The 22,374-nt window shown below is 36.5% G+C and overlaps 2 protein-coding genes across 6 annotated transcripts in view; one reads left to right on the forward strand and one right to left on the reverse strand.

Annotated features, from left to right (window-relative positions):
- Positions 1-216: 216 nt before the first annotated feature.
- On the forward strand, positions 217-1,340 carry LOC126374749 (NADH dehydrogenase [ubiquinone] 1 alpha subcomplex subunit 11). Its single transcript, XM_050021489.1, has 2 exons — positions 217-799; positions 1,233-1,340. Exons 1-2 carry the CDS (start codon positions 298-300, stop codon positions 1,244-1,246), a joined length of 516 nt encoding a protein of 171 aa, XP_049877446.1. The 5' UTR covers positions 217-297; the 3' UTR covers positions 1,247-1,340.
- Positions 1,341-2,296: 956 nt separating this feature from the next.
- Positions 2,297-22,374, reverse strand: part of LOC126374706 (muscle M-line assembly protein unc-89) — a 54,599-nt gene continuing 34,521 nt past the window's right edge. Inside the window, exons 5-13 of one of the 5 annotated variants that reach the window (XM_050021430.1) lie at positions 21,508-21,616; positions 19,862-19,953; positions 13,491-13,695; positions 12,916-13,385; positions 11,820-11,918; positions 8,594-8,710; positions 7,509-7,581; positions 6,867-6,922; positions 2,297-6,510 (exon numbers count right to left, since the gene is read on the reverse strand). In XM_050021430.1, coding sequence (XP_049877387.1) covers positions 6,388-6,510; positions 6,867-6,922; positions 7,509-7,581; positions 8,594-8,710; positions 11,820-11,918; positions 12,916-13,385; positions 13,491-13,695; positions 19,862-19,953; positions 21,508-21,616 — 1,344 coding nt within the window. In that variant the 3' untranslated portion in view covers positions 2,297-6,387. Of the gene's footprint in view, positions 6,511-6,866; positions 6,923-7,508; positions 7,582-8,593; positions 8,711-11,819; positions 11,919-12,915; positions 13,696-15,780; positions 15,861-19,861; positions 19,954-21,507; positions 21,617-22,374 lie in introns of all 5 variants that reach the window. The other 4 variants (XM_050021427.1, XM_050021425.1, XM_050021426.1 and 1 more) reach the window with 4 other exon arrangements.

The following is a 22,374-nucleotide window of genomic DNA, read 5'->3' on the forward strand; positions in this document are numbered from 1 at the left end:
TAGCGTTCTATGTGTGTGTGTCAATTACTTAAACAAAAAAAACTTTGAACGAAATTCTGGCTATACACGCTCTATACAACGATATAACGGCTAGGCTAAATATAACGATGTAAATCCATTAACGTCCATTCACGACTAAATCAGAAATATAACCGAAATTGCTGAAACGTTAAAAAGTGCGTTTTCCTAATCATAACATGCTTTATAAACAAATGATCTTTGTCAAGTTGACTTTACACTTTGACAGCCCGTAAGTTGTGTAATCTTTCCAAAAAATAGCCTCGAAAACAAGAAAATATGAACGGATTATTCAGTTATAAATATTATGACACGCCCGAGGGCCATGATATCTATAAGAAAACATTCGTAGCATCTAAATATGCTGCGTTAAGCGGTCTTACACTAGCGTCGTGGGATGTGCTTATGTTCTCTCATCCTAAGGGTTTCGCGCAGACTGTGGGCCGTTATGGGTTCTTTATGGGGCCGATGGTTGGTATGGCAGCTGCCTTTACCGTGACAACGAATGTAGCGCAGAACATTCGAGGCAAGAACGACAAGATTAACTATTTCCTGGGTGGTGTGGCTGCCGGGTCGATATTCGGGACTTGGTTGCGGTCCGTGACCGTGGCGGTGCCCGCGTGCCTGCTGCTAGGCTTCGCGGCCATCGTCAAGAAGTCTGCAGTGGATGAAGGCTGGGTGTTCTTCCCGGACACCACCATGGCTCCTAAGAGCATCAAATCAGTGAGGCATGATTGGACTCTAGTCAAGGATATTGAAGAGCTGAAAACCTGGACTACTGGTAATTATGATATATTTATTGAAAGTTGATGTTTGAAACAAAAGCATAGAATAATAATAAAATAATTGACAGGAAAGAAACAATATCTACAGTTACAGTATCTAAACAGTTAGGAATGTAAGATGTAAATGGAAGTAATATTAAATGTGCATAAATTCAAACTCAAAAAAAATTGCTCAGTTGGTATAGTGAAAAACATAAATTTTTAGTTGAATACATATTTTTTGTTGTCTCATCCACCTAAAACTTCTTCCTGCTTCTCTACCGATATATTGTGGGAAAAGTTGCAAGAAAAGAAAAAGTTTATATTATTTCATTGTGAATAATCCATTTACCCTTAGGCCATATCACACTTGCTATCAAGTAAAATTATGGTCTGAAGTCAGAACTAATTCCCTATTAAAATTTTCTATTACTATTTTATTTGTTTCAGGTACCAAACAGTAGTCAGCATCTAGAAATCATCAAGAAATAGTAGTGTAAATAAGATCAGCTGTAACCTAACTTAATTAATAAGCGTTAATAAATCTTGTTCATAAAACATGTATTTTATTTATCCCTAAAACATACACACATTAATTCATTACCTGAGCCACAAGTAATCCTAATTACCTTAAAATAATGTAAGTAGTTGTAAGTACTTTGTGTCTGGTCATCTCTATTGCTAGTCAGAATTGGGAAGAATAATTAATTCATTATCATCATAATAACAGTTGGATAATTAATTATCAATTGATAATAAATATCTGACAGCTTGATTTTAACTAAATGTAATGTGTTGGTACTTCTCATTTGTATTGTTTTATTTCCATTATAAATAAAAATGAAAAAAAAATAATCTACAGTTTTTGTTAGTATCGCCCAAATTATTATGCATTAATTATAAAAATATAATACATAAACATAAACTGCCTATATACGTCCCACTGCTGGGCACAGGCCTCCCCTCAATCAACCGGAGGGGGTATGGAGCATACTCCACCACGCTGCTCCACTGCGGGTTGGTGGAGGTGTTTTTACGGCTAATAGCCGGGACCAACGGCAAAAATATAATAATAATGATAATTATTAGATAATTATCAAAAAGTGTGTGTATCTTGATATTTTCGAACTTTTGATCTCTCTCTCAAATGATACCTACTATAACTCACAGTGGGCTGCTCCCACGTGATATTTTATACACTATAGTAACATAATTATAATACAAAAAAACATATGACACCATAGAATATAAAAAACAACAAACGGACCTTTTTTTAAAAAAAGAAAGTCTAGTGCCCTGTTTTTCTTGCAGCTTCTTTTCCCCGGCTACAGAGGTGAGAAGCTGTAGTTTTAGGCGGATGAGACGTTCGTCATGTAAAAAAATACGATTTACTGCAACTATGTTATCTAGGTACTGAATAAAGATATATTTGAGCCCCCCCCCTAGTAAAGATGATAGGAAGATACTTCATTATTAATTTTTAAATGGTTTATAGGGATACTAAAAAAACGAACTTTTTGTGTTAATTTTATTTTCAGTTCCTTACAACTATAAAACAACAAAATTCAGTAATAAGCAACATCAACAAAAATGCTACAATTAAATGTTAACTCAAGATTGGCTATGTCCCTAATTAATTAAAATATAAAATCCTCAACAGTTGCTACAATAAAATACATTTAAAAAATATGTATGAGAGAGGAATGTGCAGCATTTCATGGTAAAAAGTGTAGAATGCCCAAAAATAAACTTCCTTCTCATTTTTAAATACAAACAAAAATATATATTTAAAAAAATCAACGAAAATAAAATTTAAAATGAGCATGTACAAAATAAATAAAATTATTCGAGAATTATTCGTAAATGCACGTTATAATCTACGTCACCCTCACACAGTGCAAAACACTATTCTTCTAAGGTCTATCTTAAAATTACGTCCGAATTTATGTGCCTCAGTACTTGTAAACGCAAAAATAAAAATATTAATTTTAAATTAAAAAATAATCATATTAAGTTTTTATAATTAGTTCCTAAGCTCGCGGAAATTAAAATAATAATTTAAACAAATACTTTTTAAATTATCATTTTGAGCGAATTAAAACATTTACTAAAATGTATTATTATTATTAGCGTCACAAATATCGAGGCATCAGCACAATTTTGTCTAATCTACTCTTTATATATAGGGTAGGACAGATAGGAAAACATTGTAAAATTTGGCTAACAGCAGGCTTTTCCCTTTAAATAAGTGCCACGAGAAGTCAAGAAATATTTTGAGCATTGCTCATGAGCAAACGAACTTTATGTTTTAGGAATTTATAGAAAACTTTCTAGCTTAGAAATTTGCTATTTTTCCTCTTTATAGCAACACTGAAGTGTGATTTTCTACAGCAGTACCATGGTATACACGACGCGACAATAGGCAGAGTATGCATATACATCTGCTGTAGATAAAAGTAATATAGGATATTCGAATGCCCATGAGTTTGATTAAACAATACTATTTTGTCTACTTCGTATACTAATGTAGATTACTACGAATTATAACGATTACCTTCCTTCCTTCTCAATGACAAAGAATATTTTATAAATAACAATCAATAGAATCGTTTAAAATACATAAAAAGCTGGAAGAAAATTTGGCACAAAAGTTGAAATAAATTAATTTTTAAGATAGTACACCGATAGTGACATTAAATTCGTAATTTGTCATTATGATTTGATTACATCCTACTTAAATTATATTTAAATAAATTAAGAGCGTCACACAAGCGGTTAAAAGGGTCGAAAATAAAATTTACATCTTTATAGTTAAGACTGCGTTTTGAGTAGAACGGAGCGTGAAGCGAGTTTTTTTTTCTTAAATTTCTAATGTCATTAGGCCATGGAAATACTATGACAAATCCTTTATTCGTCCATTAAAAAAATATTTTCTTTTTTCTATTTGACTTATTTATGAATTGTAATCAAGAAAAACGTAATAATGATTTTGACAATTTATCACGTTTGTCTATGACGTCAAAGTGTGCTTTTTCATACAAATTCCATAGTAATTTCGTGTTTTGACTTTTAGTAAAAAGTAACTGATTTCACTAGTTAGAAAACTAGCCTATAGTTTCAATGTGGTGTTTGTAACTCCCTATAAAAATACAATAAGAAAAAAATACATAACTGGGATTCACACTTGTCAAACTGAAAGAGATTAAACCTTATAGACAAATGTGCACACTTGCAACATTCCGCTTACACAAAACGCTGCCTTAGGGACCGTTCGTTAGTTTAAATATAAATATAAAAGTTTATAAAATTGGGGCTCTTACTTTGGCCTAATTGATGACTCATATATCAAAGATCTAATACTTACGCGTAAAAAAATAAAGACAACTTAGACTAAGTTAAAAGGACAGAAGACACTGATTATAATGTATGGAGTAGAAGCTTAGGAAAATATAAATAAATAAATAAACAATACACATTAATTGTAAAGATATCACACGACGTTTAAGATTTCAGCGGTTGAGAGACTATTTCGAATAAGTTTCTTAAAAGGGTATAGCGAGGTAAGGAAGACGAAATGGCCCCCATGGCCCATGACGGAATTATCATTTGTACTGGTATTGGCACTCTAAAAGAATACGAAATGTAAGGTCGTTGACCCCTGACCTTGACCTGTCTTTGAGATATTCGAGAAAGTTCGTACGCGCGCCGAGTTTTTTCAAATTTTTTTTTCCGAAAAACTATAAAAGCTAGAAGGATGGGACCAATTGCGTATAATTAGAGATACTTTGAAAAACATTCTGTATTTTTTTCAGAGTTCTGGTGAAATGACAACTGTGCAAAATAATTAAACAAAATATAAATATATTTTTTTAGTACTGTTCTATTATGTTTACCGCGCCAAAAAAAATATATAATACTCTTTGATTTATATACTTACACCACACAAAAACTGATCAAAATCAAAGAGGCGCTTCTTGAGTAATTATGAATTTACTTAGTGTGCGTACGGCTGGTAGGAACTAATTAAAGAGGTCGTTTTTAGATTAATTATTATAATTACATGTTAAACATAATTTTAATCATCATCATCACTATTTTCATTTATTACAACATTGACTGCATCATTTGAAAATATTTTCGACAGAATTTCAGCAGGACGTAAAATGCGAGATAGATCAGATATCTCGCATGAGCTAAGTAATATAATTATTACACTTGCGACATATGAAAATCGACTTGCGAAAATCGTATTTTGGGCAAAAGAAAACCCATTTATGCAAACCGTTTACAATTTGTACTACGAACTAGAGTTTTAAGTTTAGCATCCTGTAGCACTTTCTTCATAATTGTGGCATCATTTTCCGTACCATAAATTGGCCCAGCAAAATCAACTATAAACCCGTTCGTAGTACAGATTGTAAACGGTTTGCATAAATGGGTTTTCTTTTGCCCAAAATACGATTTTCGCAAGTCGATTTTCATATATCGCAAGTGTAATAATTATATTATTTAGCTCATGCGAGATATCTATCTCGCATTTTACGTCCTGCTGAAATTCTGTCGAAAATATTTTCAAATGATGCAATCAATGTTGTAATAAATGAAAATAGTGATGATGATGATTAAAATTCTGTTTGACATGTAATTATAATAATTAATCTAAAAACGACCTCTTTAATTAGTTCCTACCAGCCGTACGCACACTAAGTAAATTCATAATTACTCAAGAAGCGCCTCTTTGATTTTGATCAGTTTTTGTGTGGTGTAAGTATATAAATCAAAGAGTATTATATGTTTTTTTTGGCGCGGTAAATATAATAGAACAGTACTAAAAAAATATATTTATATTTTGTTTAATTATTTTGCACAGTTGTCATTTCACCAGAACTCTGAAAAAAATACAGAATATTTTTCAAAGTATCCCTAATTATACGCAATTGGTCCCATCCTTCTAGCTTTTATAGTTTTTCGGAAAAAAAAAATTGAAAAAACTCGGCGCGCGTACGAACTTTCTCGAATATCTCAAAGACAGGTCAAGGTCAGGGGTCAACGACCTTACATTTCGTATTCTTTTAGAGTGCCAATACCAGTACAAATGATAATTCCGTCATGGGCCATGGGGGCCATTTCGTCTTCCTTACCTCGCTATACCCTTTAAAAATAAATTTAAGAGTTTAAAAATAAAATGCTTATAAACAAAATATTTAAAAAAGTTTCAAATTCAAATGGGGAATATTATTTGAATCATTCGTTCTATTTAATTATTTTTCCATTGGCAAATGTCATGACGCTATTACATATTTTTCGATTCACCACACCATTATCTATCTTGGGAATTCCTATCAAAAGTGACCCCCGTTATTACCCGTGATACATTAATTCACGCTTTACGATATGAATGTATGCGATTTATGATTTTAATCTCAAAATGGCGCTAATTCAGACAGACGCAAACTGATTTTTTTTTTTAATTTAACTGTTTTAAAACTAACTCTAACTCTTTCTTGGACTTATCGTCAGAAAAGGACGGCACTACTTTTAAAACTGTTTAAAATAAAGTTATCTTTAGTCTCAAAACCACTGAATCCTCCTAATTAGTTTCAGTTCACTTTTCCTTCTTGGGCTGCGGTTCTTCTTCTTCCTCATCTTCTTCAACTTCTACTTCTTCCTCTATTTCTTCAACTTCTATCTCTTCTTCTATTTCCTCGTCGGAGAGATTGTCTTCTTTCTGTTGGCGAAATGTGAAAAATATTTTATTTTAGGCGAATTTTAGGTTTAATTTTTAAGTCAAAGGTAAAACTTCTAAAACTTAAAGCACGAAAAAAGTAAGATGAATCCGTTCTTCGGAAGGCATGTTAAGCCGTTGGTCGGGACCAACGGCTTAACATGCCTTCCGAAGTAACCCGGGGGTTACTAGCCCAAACACCTCCACCAACCCGCAGTGGAGCAGCGTAGTGGTGGCTCCATACACTCTCCTGTTGACTGAGGCCTGTGCCTAGCAGCTTAGTGGACCTATAGTGGCTGTATGGTTTGTTTATGTTATGTTATATATGTATGTTTATAAAATACAAATAAATACTGTACCTCTGCTGCCGGCTGCGTCACTCCGCTGGCTGTGGTGAAGTCGTCAAACGTGGATTCTGAAACGTTTAATATCAACTCGTCAAGTTTCATCATCATCATCATCTTCCTAGCGTAATCCCGTTATCACGGAGTCCGCTTATCTAACCTGAAGAATTAACAGGTCCGATTTTTTACATAAGCGACTGCTCTGACCTTCCAATCCGGGAAGAGAAAACCAGCCCAATACCGGTTAGGTCACATACCTCCGAAAATGCATTACTCGGGAATGTAAGTTTCCTCACGATGTTTTACATTTATGATTTAAACATGAATTCGAAAACAAATTCGACAACCATTGGTTAAGGCCTGTGCTGGATTCGAAACTGCGACCTCAAAGTGAGAGGCATCATTTCTACCAACTGGGGTACCACGGCGATACATGTAGTAAGTACGATTGCTGTTTATTCTATGGATTAGTATGTAAGAAAGTTATTTGCATAATTAAAACACATAATAACGGGTTCTTACCGCGTTTAAAATGAGGATATGAGACTCCCGATATTTCGACACTGTTGCAAGTGCCATGATCACGGGATGACTGATGACTTATGTGTTTTAATTATGATAATAACCGCGTAAACTTAAAACAAGTTATTTGCATACCCAGGTCTCTCTCGGGAGTGTCTCGCGGTTCATCCTGTATAAGCGACAGCGTCATCTTACCGCTCACCACAGTCTGAAAAATATAACACGTTAGCCAGCCCTGCATAATAAACATAAACAGCCTATATACATCCCACTGCTAGGCACAGGTCTCCCCTCAATCAACCGGAAGGGGTGTGGAGCATACTCCACCACGCTGCTCCACTGCGGGTTGATCTTCAACTTCTTCTATCGTGTGGGTTGTGAGATGGATTACCAACCTTATCAATCCAGGGCAAGGTTACTATGGAGCCGAAAAAGGCCCCTGACATGACTCAAGTAACGACTACTTACTTACACGTACTCATCCACCTCGCAGCCCACACGATAGAAGACTGTTTTTCTGTTCGCGAAATATAGATAATATATATAGATACCGGTTGTACCAGTAATTTTGCTATTTGGACATTTATAAGGTAATTTTGGATTTCAATCATTTTGGGACTGAGAGGTAAATTGAGATTCAGACATGTATACGAAATTGTCGTAATCGGATTTAGTCTATATGAACCGGAAGGACTTTATTAAGCACAATGGACACAAGATACAGAGATAAGAACAACATATATGTACAGATAGGCACAAGAAGCGGCCTTTAAAAAAAGAGCTATTCACTGTAGACGAATTTTTAAATGATAAGTTTTAATTTTAATACACACTTCCTCTCTTCCCTTCAACGTTGCTGTGCCCTACAGGGTCCATGTTTTAGTTCCTTTGCCTATGTAACACCCCATTGGAATGAATATGGGAATTATTACAATAAAGAGGGCTGGGGTGATCGCTGTCTTTCACACACACAGACGCACGCATAAACACATAATTTATGCATATTGATGCATCGATATACGGCGCATCTTCGGTTCTTTCCTAAAACTGTTTACATTTATAATTGTATGTGGAAGCTTGTAATGGCCTTCCAATTTATATACTTTAGTTTTTGTAATACTATTAAGACGCTATAAATTGCCCAAATAAATAAAATAAAATAAAAATTAAGCCTAAGAACGATAGTAGACTATGAGCTGCCCACCCCGTCTATCTCTTACCGGGGAGTGTCTGTGGTGCGGCGGGTTGGCGCGGTCTACGAAGTCCGCAACCAGCACGCGGGACTGCTGCGGGATCTCTGTCTCCAGGAATATGGACTTCACCTCCTCAGCCGGTTGCTATAGGGAGATAATTGATTGAAACGGTGCCCACTTTGGTGCAATAAATAAATTTTAATTTGGTAGTTTATTTATTACGGTGCATCAACAGCAGCAAAATATCGATTTACAAGTTGGGACCCAAGACGTCAGAAATAAATTTAAAATATATATATTTTTATTTATTTTTAGTATTTAAACTTTAGCATCACAATGGTGCAAATTCCTGTCTGTACACCCCGTCTAATTTTATTTTAAGTTATACCTGTCATTTTCTCATCCGCTGAAAAAGAAAGGGACGGGTAATCGACAGGCATAAAATTTATGGAACACACGTCAATTTTAGGCAAAACTCTAAATCTACCCTGACAAACTAGTTGACAGCACACGTCAAACGAGTTGCATACCAACGGGAACCTATTAGATTCGCTCGGGTTTTTGGTTCGCTATTCATTCACTCATTCGTTTTAAAATTAACAGTTGCCTATCATCCCTCCCTTTCCTTTTCGGCTGATAAGAAAATGACGGGTATAACTTAAAATAATATTAGGAAATATGTGAAAAAGCATATAGTATTGTTTGGAAAAAATAGTGATGGGCACATTGTTAACACGCGGAATAAAAATTAACTGGCTTTACATGTCAGTCGACTGCATAAGATCACTAAATCTTTTAAGGGACAATGCAATTTAGGATTTACCTTTGAACAGTTTTAAGACAGGAATCAAACAGAAACTTTCTATATATATTTATAATAATTAATGACGTCGTTCGGTAATTTAATACATTATTTATATTCTTTAAATTCTCAATAAAATTTGATTCTAAAATTATAAACTATATATATAATTTCTAAATAAAATTTAATTCATTTAATTTAAAATAAAGTTCAAATATATTCAAATTAAATTAATTATAAGTATTTATACCCACTGATTTTATAATAAAACCCACAAAACACAAAATGAACTATATGCGGCTTCAATGAGTGTAAGTTATTTTTTTTATTATCCTTAGTTTGGTTAGGATATTACAGGCTGATCACCTGATTGTCCGACAGTAAGATGATCCGTGCTTCGGAAGGCACGTTAAGCCGTTGGTCTCGGTTACTAATTACTGCTGTAAGTATGTAGTCGTTACATGAGCCACGTCAAGGGCCTTTGGCGACTCAGTAATAACCCTGACACCAAGGTTGATGAGGTTGGTATTCCACCTCACAACCCGCATGATAAGAAGAGTGATTTTTTTAAAACGACTACAAGACTTTCGAGTGAAGTAGGTAGGAAGTTAAAGCAAAGTCAACACTTACATAAATAAAAAATAATCATACGTAGGTAATAAATATCTCTAAATATATAAATAAGAAGTCAATACCAGTAATAACTAAAACTGAGATTATCTTTGATATTATCATTATTAATTTATTGCATAATTAGAGGTAGGTAATTTAGTAAACTAAGACATGTTAGTGCTAAATAAAACTGCTTATTAATAATAAATAAAATATTATTTATTTCGAAAATATTATAAAATTTAAAAAATATGTATTAAGCAGTTTCATTTTATACTTCGAGTGCAGGCAGTTAAAACATAAAATAGATAATATATTATTGGAATGTTTATTTTTTGTACTACGCAAAATTGCAAGCATAAATAAATAAAGTTAAACAGTTATCTAATACCAGCTAACTACAACAAAAACAGTACTCCCACTTAGGTAGGATAGTGGTAATTTTAGAAGAAGAAACGAGGTAATTCAGACAGAGGATGACAAGTCAGAATTCAGTTTTAGTCAACAGAAAGTTTCAGTGAGATTTTTTATCAATGAAGGACTTTCCAGGTTACGCTCCCCAAAAAAAAATACATATACGTACATAAAATACGTAAAAACAAACGGAAACAAACGTATACGGTCGAATTGAGAACCTCCTCCTTTTTTGAAGTCGGTAAAAAATATAAATGGCGCTGAACGGTCACGAGCGTTAATATGTATACACTTTGGTACCATGTCTCATTAACTTTTTTGACAAATTGAACTGTAAGTCTCACTAAATGTCAAATATGTTAGTGCGACAGAGTCCTAAAGTGGGTACATTATATTGCTCATGACTGTACAGAGCTGCCTCCGTTTAACTTTCTAATTTCATGGATAACAGAGAATGTATCTTTTATCTTTGATTTTGGTTATAAATGATCACCCTTGTTATTACACCCAGGCATACAACACATCTTCCACCCATTATTATTCTGATCAAAATAAAGAGAAGCAATATAGGTAGCAACATAATTCTATACCATATCTGACTCAAATATCAAGCAACAATTATTTTTATATAGGCCTCTGGCATTATTTCTGAATACTTATGTACCCGAGAAAATAGGCAACTAATGAATTACGTACGGAAATATTGTACGGTCACGGGCATTATGTATACACTTTGGTACCATGTCACATTAACTTCTTTGAAAAATTGAACTGAAAGTCTCACTAAATGTCAAATATGTTAGTGCGACAGAGTCCTAAAGTGGGTACATGATATTGCTCATGACTGTACAACGCCAACTACATTGTTTTTGTAGAACGTAGCCAGGAAATTCCTTCATTAGCGGAAGTAATTATGAGTCACCAAAAACGATTATCATGAAAAACAGTTTAGTAGAAACATAACCCAATGAACTTGTTTATATGGATCTCATGTCTACATTACTTTTTAGACAAACCACAATCGTTTTTGGATGAATTATGCTCTATACATTTTCCTGTGCCATCTTAAATAACAGGCGAGCAAGTATTAATTTTGTTTAATTATAGATTCATTAACAGCCTCCGCCGTCTAGTGCGTTAGGCTCACGATCTGGTGGTATGGGATACTGTTTACAAAACCATGCATCCTATGCGAATAAATGATTTGATTTTGATTTTTTTTATATTTTAGATTATTACAAGACAGAAACAGCCTATATACGTCCCCCTGCTGGGCACACGCCTCCCCTCAAACAACCGGAGCGGGTATGAAGCATACTCCACTACGCTGCTCCAAGATAAAATATGGCGAAAGGAAAATGTATAGAGCGAGTGTTATCACTCGTAGAGTGTCTGCGTGGTGTAGACAGTGACATGTGGTCTAACCGCGTGCGGCTGCGGCGGCAGCGGCGTGAGCGGCGGCGCCTGGTCGCGCGGCCACGCGCCGCCGTCCGCCGTGTGGGCCGTCGTCTCCATGCCTACCACCTACGCAACACAACGCTGGTAAGCTGGCGGGCTGGCGAGCTTAGCTACGCACCCCCTGGGGCGGACTCAAAGCGGACGGATCGATCGTCTGAAGCTTGATGTACACACAACCGAGATCCAGATCGAGATTAGAGGCCGATAAAAAAATAAATAAAAAAGAACTGAAAATGTAAGCCGGGCGCAGATTTTCCCGTCAGCTCCGATTCAGCGCAAGTGGACGCGCAGCTTTAAAAGTCATTATCTAGGTACATATTTTGGATGGCTTCGATGTTGGGAACTGTTTTGATTCCGATTTATCAAGCGTTTTAGCTTTACAATTATACCACCAATTCTAATTACAAAAGTCTTTTCATGAAAGCTTTGTCATTATTTTGTTGTTGCACCAAACTGCAGGAAAACAGCGCGACGCGCTAAATGATTTAACAGAACAATGACGATATACGAGCATGCTACGGCTACTGGTGCACGTAAGCTTTCCTGTACCTCTACGAAACTTGAATCAAATGGGCAAAAAAAAAACAGAAATAAGCAGATTTTTAACATTTGTGAAGTCACAAAAGCTGGGATGTGCACAAAAATATCGTTAAAAAGCTGGTAACTCAGCGTAGTGTCAAAGTCAGAGGGATTATGGGAATTCATTTCGGTCAAGTAATTTTGAATTGTATTCTCACAATCACCTCCAATGCACTATTTTAGCATGTTTATTAATGACGTCATTATTTAAATTTATTTTTTAACTTAAATATACCTACTAATATCATACTATTTCAAGTTCTGTCTTTACGATTTCTGTAGGCATATTTTTCTGTGGTAGAACAGCGTTTTATCTCTATTGCCACCCAATAAAATTATATCCTAGTCTGAAAATGCAATCTCGGTCCTAATTAGTTTAGTCTACCCTCATATCTAAACGCAATATCAACTATAACGATTCCTTTCATTAGGACTAAACTTTTAGCGCAATTAGGTTTAATAGGAAAATAATAAGCAAACTCACCTTCACGCTGGATTTCTCTGGTTCTTCCACTTCCTCAACCTCTTCTACTTCTCCCTCTTCTTCCTCTTCTTCCTTGGCCGGAGAATCTTCTTTCAAAGCTTCTTCAAGGAGATCAGGAGTCGATTGCTTCTCAGGAGTGGTCAGGACCCTATTCTTCTCCACGTCAAGAAACTCGTTTGTCAATTTCGCGAGTGAACCTGTCTTTTCTTCAACCTTCTCCGTTAGCTTTATCAATTCTTCAGTTGGATCTCTTTCTGTTTCTCTATCTGGAACCTTTTCCCTTTCTCCATGATCTTCCTTAACTTCTGGAGTTTGTTCTTTAGGTTCTGGAGCAGGTTCTTTCGGTTCTAGGCTAGCTTCTTTTGGTTCCGGGCTAGCTTCTTTGGGTTCCGGGCTAGCTTCTTTGGGTTCCGGGCTTGCTTCTTTGGGTTCCGGGCTTGCTTCTTTGGGTTCCGGGCTAGCTTCTTTGGGTTCTGGACTAGCTTCTTTAGGTTCTGGGCTAGCTTCTTTGGATTCCGGGCTTGCTTCTTTGGGTTCCGGACTAGCTTCTTTGGGTTCCGGACTAGCTTCTTTAGGTTCCGGGCTAGCTTCTTTGGGTTCCGGGCTAGATTCCGGAGAAGGTTCTTTCGGTTCTGGAACGGGTTCCGGTGTAGGTTCTTTCTGGGGTTCAGGGCTTTTGTCTTTAGAGGGTTCTCGGTACTCGCTAGCTACAATTTGGACCGGGCCACTGTGTATTACAGTTCCGTTAGTGTACGGACGAGCGTGGTTATCCTGCACATCCTGAAAATTGCAAGGGTAAATTATTAGACATCAAAAAATGGAAGTTTGGCAGCTTTGTTGCTTCCATAAATATTCATGGGCTTAAAATGTCTTCTGAAGATAAATCGAGCGGTTTCTTTGAGACACTTTCTTTCTTGACTGTATAGCTATTTTAACGTTATAAAAAAGTATTTAAACGAGTTGATTGATTATTTAAAATTTGTACATGACGAAGTTTCATGCATTCGGTAAGCAATACCTTGAAACCTTTATGGAAGTTACAAAGCCTAACAATTAAATTGTTAATAAAGGAAATAAATAAGTTATAACTAAATACCACACTCTTTACATTCATCAAACAAAACTAAGACACTAATCGCTAAATATAAAACACAATTTGTTCTAAAATCGGCAAAGCATTAAAATAAAACTCAGGCCGAAATACAGACAAATAAAACGCAAAAGACATTTTCTATATCATTATTTTTCTAAATCTAAAATAAGTTCACTGTTATTTTTCTGTGCAGTCTAGCAAAAGCTTTTAAAAAAAGAAAAAAAGACCTCCCAAATAAAAAATAAAATAACCAACCTTTTTATTTGAGAACTTATCTATTTTTAAATATTGTTTAGATTTATTATTATTTATAACTAATAGTTATTGTTTCCTTTTTAATTTCGGTAATGTTAGTAAGGGTAACCAAGGTACAGTACAGACAGACATTGGCGAGTTACGACGAATACTTACACACATAAAATAAAAAGAAAAACTCATGCAACTGTTATAAACTCAAGAATGTCTTCAATGCAACCTAAAAAGCAACCAAAAACGTTTAAAGAAAATATTCTCTACTTTAGAGAATATGCCTTGTTCGTAATGGAGCAATCGACTCAAAATTGAGGTTATTTAATTTGACAGGACTAAAACTAACTGTCTCTTTCTTGCACTTCTTGTAAGTGAAGGAGGGCACTAGTTTATGAGCTATCAAATCAAAATTACGTTAAATGCCTGCCAAAATTGGCACCATTGCCTAACTTCAATAAGAAAGGTTTCGATTTGGTTAAATTTGGTCTTTAGACAAAAGTCTCTGAGAAACTTGCTACATATCTCATATAGTTGCTATATCTTGCTAACTTATATTGCTAACTTGCTATATCTTGGTACCTTAAGTAATAAGTCTTTGATCTTTGAAAATATTTGGACAGCCACCAAGAACTAAGGAAGGAAATTTCAAAATTGATATATCCTATTTAGAATTAGATTGGCAGTCGATCCTATGCCAAAAGCGTGTCAATTTTACTTTCAAAATAGATTTAGATGTATTTTCGCAACCAAATGTCGTAGTATATCAAATCTGTGCGAGATCTATGAACCTGCTTTTTCGCATGGAAAGTTGAGATTTGAATATGTTGAAATTCAACGTGTCAAATGTTTTCTCTTTTGAATTACAAAACATAACAACAAAAATAAAAACAAATCATTCATAAAAAGCAAAACAGCGGTGTAAATAGGAAGTTTATGTTTTGGATGTGATGGTGATTGATGATAATGATTGGAAAAGAAGGAATGATGTTTCTTAACTGTTGAAAGTCAAAAGAATGATCCTAGGCATCGATTGAAATAGATTTTTCTGATTGGTCAAGATAATATTGTTGCAACTAATGAAGATGATGACGAGCAAGACTGACAAGTATGTAAGGTGTATGTGTGGGCCTGCAGTGACCTGTCTGTCACTGCTGGTCCGATGACAGTGATGATAATTATAATGGTAATGATGAGGATGACAAGTATGTAAGGTGTAGTGCAATCATGCAGTGACGTGTCATAGCTGGTTCTGATAACTGTGATGAGAATTATAATGATAATAATGAGGATGATGACGAGCGAGACTGACAAGTATGTAAGGTGTAGTCTGGACATGCATTGTCCTGTCACTGCTAGTTCCGACGATAATGACGAAATAATGATGAGAATTACAATGATAATGATGATGATGACAAGTATGTAATACAGCGACCTGTCACTGCTGGTTCTGATAATAGTGATGAGAATGATGATAATAATGATGATGACGACAAGTATGTAAGGTAGTGCGGCCATGCAGTGACCTGTCTCTGCTGGTTCTGCGCGTAGCTCGCCTCCATCTGCTGCTGCACCTCCGCTACCAGGCCCGATATGGCCGTGACAACTGCCGTAACACACCCACCGTTTAGTACTGTTATACTACTGATTTAGGTTTACTTTAGGACATCCGCACTGTAAAGCGAATCCTTGCGTGTCGGACCAACTTATGCTGGATAATTGTACAAACTTGTTTAACGTCCAGTGTAAGTTGCTAGCATGCATCGACCTGCGACCTACTTACTCTGGACAGACGTTACAAATATGTAGTTTTCCACCGTAAGATGGCATGACCTGCGCCGGACGCCTGCTTCTAGGTGCGGACGACCTGAGTAGTCGTGCGGTCATCGAAAAAGTTTTAGTTTTGTTTTTTTTTTATTTCGGTGTTTTTTTAAATTGCTTTGCTTGGTAATCCGTAAGTGCTCGTTTTCAAAAGCAGAATTTACAATTTCTTAATATGGACTCGAAAGGTAGGTACTTAAGTAGTTGCATTTTATTAAAATGCTAACGTAATAGAAAACATAGCAGCAAACAGATTTTTTGTTTTTCAAATTCTTTTCACCATTTAATTTAAAGTCAATTCAATACACGAGTCTGTTGGAAGACACAGTTGGCAATAAAAAATAGCATGATTGACGACTGATTGATTGATGACTTTAGTTTTACTTTTAGGTATTTATTTATTTATTTTTTGTTGCACCATCCCGCATCCAAGTTGTAAATGTTTGTCTCCTTTTGTTGGTTGCCTGGAAGAAATTGCTCTAGAGCAATAAGGCCGCCCAAATTGTACTGTATTCATGTGTTGTGTCTGATTGTTGAAATTTTAGTTCTGTGCAATAAAGTTTGGCGGCGAGGGTGTGCTGCCGCCAAAGGATGTTTTCGGGGTACCGAACTGAGCATAGTACCCCGCTAGCCACAAGTTGGTAGTGTGACTAGGGATCGACGATCCGACAGTGTTGTGTTGGAAGTTGTATATATGCGTCTTGCTGTGTAAACTTCGATACCGCGTTTCACGACCGCTTGAAGACTGCATTATTGAATGTGGCGCCATCTGTTGCATGTGAGCGGAACTAGGTGGCCAACTAGTTGGGTCCGCTACATCACTCCCCCCCTCAGACCGGAGGTCGATTCAAGTGCTTCAGTGCTCTTCAGGAATGCCGTGTTACCTGTAATCCCAGTGAGTCGGGAAGAAGTGTGTACGGCGTGGGTTGTGCTCCTGTCCGCGGTGAGTCGGGATTGTGGAGCCGGCGACTGGCGTGAGGCGAGAAGGCGGCCTGCCACGTGGAGCACGTGCTCGACAGCGTGGTGTGGCAGTGGACCTCGTGTGCTGTGTCGCTGTTGCGTGCGGAGTGCCAGGTCCAGGTAGCTTGGGCAGCTGGTCATGGAACTGTAGATGCTCCGAAGTCCTGGTGTGGAGTGTCAGGTGTCCAGGCAGCGTCGTAGGCGGCTGGCAGGTGGACGTGCTGATGATGCTCCGACTGAAGGCTGATGATGAACGCCTGTTGAGGGTTGATGCGGGGTGATTGATGCTGGAGGCGGATGATGCAGGTGCGACGCAGTTGACTCCGACTCCCAGAAGGTGTAGGTAGGAAGTGTTCTGTCGAGGGTCACCAGTTTGGCGGCGAGGGTGTGCTGCCGCCAAAGGATGTTTTCGGGGTACCGAACTGAGCATAGTACCCCGCTAGCCACAAGTTGGTAGTGTGACTAGGGATCGACGATCCGACAGTGTTGTGTTGGAAGTTGTATATATGCGTCTTGCTGTGTAAACTTCGATACCGCGTTTCACGACCGCTTGAAGACTGCATTATTGAATGTGGCGCCATCTGTTGCATGTGAGCGGAACTAGGTGGCCAACTAGTTGGGTCCGCTACAAAAGTATATTTGATTTGATTTGATGATTGATTTTAATCAATCATGCTATTTATTGGCAACAGACTCGTGTATAATGTTTACATTATTAAAAAAACACAAAGGATTTTCCACTAGTTTATTTAGGAACCATTTTTTAAGTTCTTATCAAAAATTTGGTCCACATTTTTCTAATTAAAACAGAACTAACTGTGCCTGTTATCGTGTCGGCATTTTCGTTATCGCCCCTATTTTACATTATTAGGAATAAAAATTAGTAGGTATATTTCAACACTAGTCGATAATATTCATTCGTTTCATGAGCTGTTTAAAAATTCTAGCAAAGTAGTCCAAGGAGATCCCTTAGCTTTAGAATAAGAATATTTTTGTTTTAAATCGAACGACAGTATTATTTTCAAATCCTGTTTAAAATTTTTATTTTTAAAAACAATTTACCACCAAAGAGATCCGGAACAGTGCAATCTCTTCGGCCTTAACAAAACTATAAAAATAACAAATGAAAACGAAATCAAACGTTCTAAAAATAAATTGACCAAAACAAATGACGAAGGACGCAGACCAAAATACGTGGATGCATCAGACGGTCATGCTGGCTGGAGCAATGCCAAATAACAGTTAGTCGGGTTATCTATTGGAACGCTATTTTATAGGGTTACCTTTGTCAAGAGGGGTTTGGAAAAGACAAATTTCCCTATCTTAACAAATATCTAAGACATGCTTCAGCACTTGTGGTATAATTCTCAAACGTACGGGAACTGTTATACAATTTGTTACAAAGTGGTGAAACTGTCCCTTAGCATTCTTCTCGTATTTCCTGATACTAATAATCAAACAACTCTTCAAGATTTTTATGAATGATACTGTCTAGCATACTTAGACCATTTTGTCATTTACCTTTAAGATTCCTTATTCTATGCTTTAAGTAAGATAATGGCTAAAAAACAGAATGATTACGAAATATATTTATAGAAAATGACAGGTATAACTTAAAATAAAATAGTTAAGCTGTTCATTTTTATATACTTCTATAACAATTTATTGTTCATTGCCGAATTATTTCATCATTCCTAACAGAATAATTATCGTTGTTATCATAAGTAGTTTTGACGAAACTTGTGATAGCATTAATATTTTTGCCATTTTTATTTTATTAGTAAATTATTCTTTTTTAGATTGTTCGTTTATTTTAATTAAAATGTTAATTTTTTCGTTACCAAACAACCCACTCGACAAAGGGCGAAATATCTAGTAACACACAACAACTTAGTTCTAATATCTAAGGCATGTCACGTCGGATGCATTATGTCTGGTCCGCAGTGCACAACCGGGAACCGAACCGCCACCATGCCGCAAGCTAGCAAACCGAACACAATTACTAGGACACGCTCGTACTTATTGGGAGTTGGACTGGCTTTCTAAAATGTAAGTAAAATGTAAACTTTCTAAAATTTATGTTTGATTGTGAAAGTGAAAAATATCAAGTCGAAATGTAAAAAAAAATGTAAAAAAAAGATTCACCATGACTCATTTTTTTTAGACTAATTTTATGTGAATCATTAGATATCTGAGGGGTTAAAATAGCCACATTTAATCTAAAAAGCAATACTTACTGCAATTTGACATTTGCGCATATAAAGGTAAGTGCCTAATGCGAACAAAATGTCAAATAGCAATATTGCTTTTCTAGATGAATGGCAAATGTGGGCCAACCCATTGTCGCGGAATCTCTAATTCCTTTTTTGAGCTTGCGTACACAATATAGAGGAAGCTTCGTGTAAATATAACTATCTAGTCCCCTCGATTTGGGCTGTGCACCTGATAATCATTCAGTTGGCTGCTTAGCTGAACCTTTAAGGCACTTATTTAGTCTTTTGTTTTCTAACATCTGCATTATTATCTAAGCATGAAAATAATGAAGAATAAGGGTACTTTCAAGCTGGTATGTACAGTAGTGCGCAACCTGCCAGATGGCAAGTCTTTAAGGCACAGCTTGAGTCTGTCTTTTCCTGTCTACCTACTGACCATAATCTGCAAAGGTTAAAGGTCTGTGTACTTAGTCTCAAGACTTCTGTGACCGAATTCCCGATCCGAAGAGTATTATGTATAAAAGGTCACGTGGTTAGTGTGGTCGAAAGTGTATTTGAGTTTTATCAACGGGGTATGGAAGCCAGTCCCCCTCCCTCCCCCCGGCTAGAGTACCGCGTTTCGCGCTGCAAGTTGCCCGACGATCCTCTGCATCGCTCGCTCGGTCTCCGCCAGGCGCGCCCTCAGAGCTTCCAGCTCCAAATCCCCTACACACATAGCATCTTGTCACGCCATCACACTCTGATGATCTCTAGTTATCCAACTCTCCAGTAGGGGTAAACGTGCACAACGTGATAAAACTATCGATCGATTCAATAAATATTGTCGAAATCGATAAGGTTGTTGTTTTTCCTTAAGTGCGTGCCACGTGATTTTGTTCATATTTTGACAGAACGACATGACTTATTTGAGTTCACATCAGAATTGTCAAAATTTTATCGCGTTGCGAATGTTAGCCCTACAGGTAACTATCTACGCAATTTCTGAAATAACCTGTCCAGCTGGAGACTTCTTCTTTTATAAAAAACGATACAAAAGAAATACATTTTTCCGCAATTTTCCAATCGTTTGATGAACGAATTAGCCAAGTTGCAAACGAATATGACAACCGCCAGTGACAGTGATTAAGATATCAGGGCTTGGCACATGACATAATATGACATCACACCATCACGCTTGTATCCCCGGAAGGGTAGGCAGAAGTATATACCTACACCCAATTCTCGCCGGCTAAGTTTAAATCCCATGTAGGAGGCGAACCTATTGCTATTAACCGGACAGATATCCTGGAAGCCACGTGATTCAATTATCTATGATCTAAACATGAATGGGATTGACATAAGGTGGTCACTTTATGTCAATTTAACACAATGCATCTAAAACGTAGCGCAATATGCAGCAAATCCCTTTAATACTATTAAAGGGATTTTTGTTTTACCGTGTTATATTGTACGTGTTTATTTTTTGTTTTTTTCCGTGTTGGTTTTATGATTAAGTAGTATTATCTACGAGGGTAACAAATATCGAAACAATACCATAATACTTACTTGTGTCTCTCTCTTTAGGTCCTGCATGCGACAAAAATATTGGAATAACATTGTAGAATGATACCTAATATAACTATTAAAACAATAATAAATCTCTCTCTCTCTCTCTCTCTCCTTGGCATTTATTATTAAATTAATTGATTAAATTAATAATAAATGTTTCTCCAATTTAAAAAATAGAACTAAAACCATTGAGTTATACGTAATCACAGTCATTATCATCATCTCCCTAGCATTATCCCGTTTTACTCAGGGTCATATATATTAACACAGAATCATGAGCTGAATCATCCCTCTCAGTATTCGTTACGATGTCGCTAACACCCTGTATTATGTTACATAACATCAAGAACCATAAGAGTCTTGTTAGAGTCTAAGCACGTTACTACAGCATTACTATGTCTCTGTGATCACACTCGTTCAACCCAAGTACTTACTACACGAAACACTTGTGGATGTATTTACCACTGAACACTTTCATTGGATACTAAGGTTTCTAATAGTGTTGTAACTCCGGTACTAATACTAAAGTTACATTAATTTACAATCTGTTTCCCAAATCCTAGAAGCACGAATACTACTTTCACTTCCAGTGTTTTCTTTTAAAAATTACAATGCTCAAAATCGAATCATAAATGTTTTACAGGCGAATCCTCATCTGTATAAGAGCACTCTAAAGGGAAGAATCTTGTAAGTAAAGACAGTCCCACTTACCCAGCTTATCAGGCGACTGCCGGGAGTCATCTCGGAAGACTCGTCTCCTGAACTGAGGGTCAGGAGATATGTGCTCGTACGTCGTGGTGCCAGTGCGTTTGAACAGGATCTGGCAAGGTATACATAACATAAGCTTACGACCTGTCAGACAAGCTAGATGCGTCAAGGTCACTGGTTACCATGGTTACTCCCCATCAACTCGCTCTACGTCGTGGTTACCATGGTTACGCCCCGCCGATTTGCTATTAGACTTCACGATAAACGGCAGCGTCGTCTGAGAGGATAATATGTGAAAGAATTATTCGACCCTACTTAGTGGGTCGATGGCGATAAACGCTGAATTAGGGAACTCGGCGACCACGCCGGCGGGGTCTGTATCGGGGTTTTGTCTTATTATTGTTATCGATTCTATGTTATGCAAGCGATGTTGCAAGAGATGCTACTTCGCTATAAAGATCGTATTCTAATGACTATTGTTGTTTCATCTCCGTGCCAAGTTTCGTGAAAATAAGTCCAGCTGTATATTCGACTAACAAACAAATTCAATAACACAGTTATAGCAACGAGATGATTTCTGATTTGTAAACAATTATCTGTGGTATATACATAGTTATGTAAAAAGAGCGAAATTTCCATTACGACGCTCACGACTAAATTCCAATTGTAGTCAAAGGTACATCCATCGCGATATGAACAAACCCACACCTCATCTGAACATGAATTTGTCTCTCCTTACGAGAAACTGTGAAAGACATACTTACAATGCAAGAAAAAATACAAAAAAAAAATAAAGAATAAAGAAATAAAATTGCTAAAATAAATAAAAAATAAATATTTAATAATAATAATTAATTGCATAATTGTTAA

This window comes from Pectinophora gossypiella, chromosome 17, assembly GCF_024362695.1.
Source record: "Pectinophora gossypiella chromosome 17, ilPecGoss1.1, whole genome shotgun sequence".
NCBI classification, from domain to species: domain Eukaryota; kingdom Metazoa; phylum Arthropoda; class Insecta; order Lepidoptera; family Gelechiidae; genus Pectinophora; species Pectinophora gossypiella.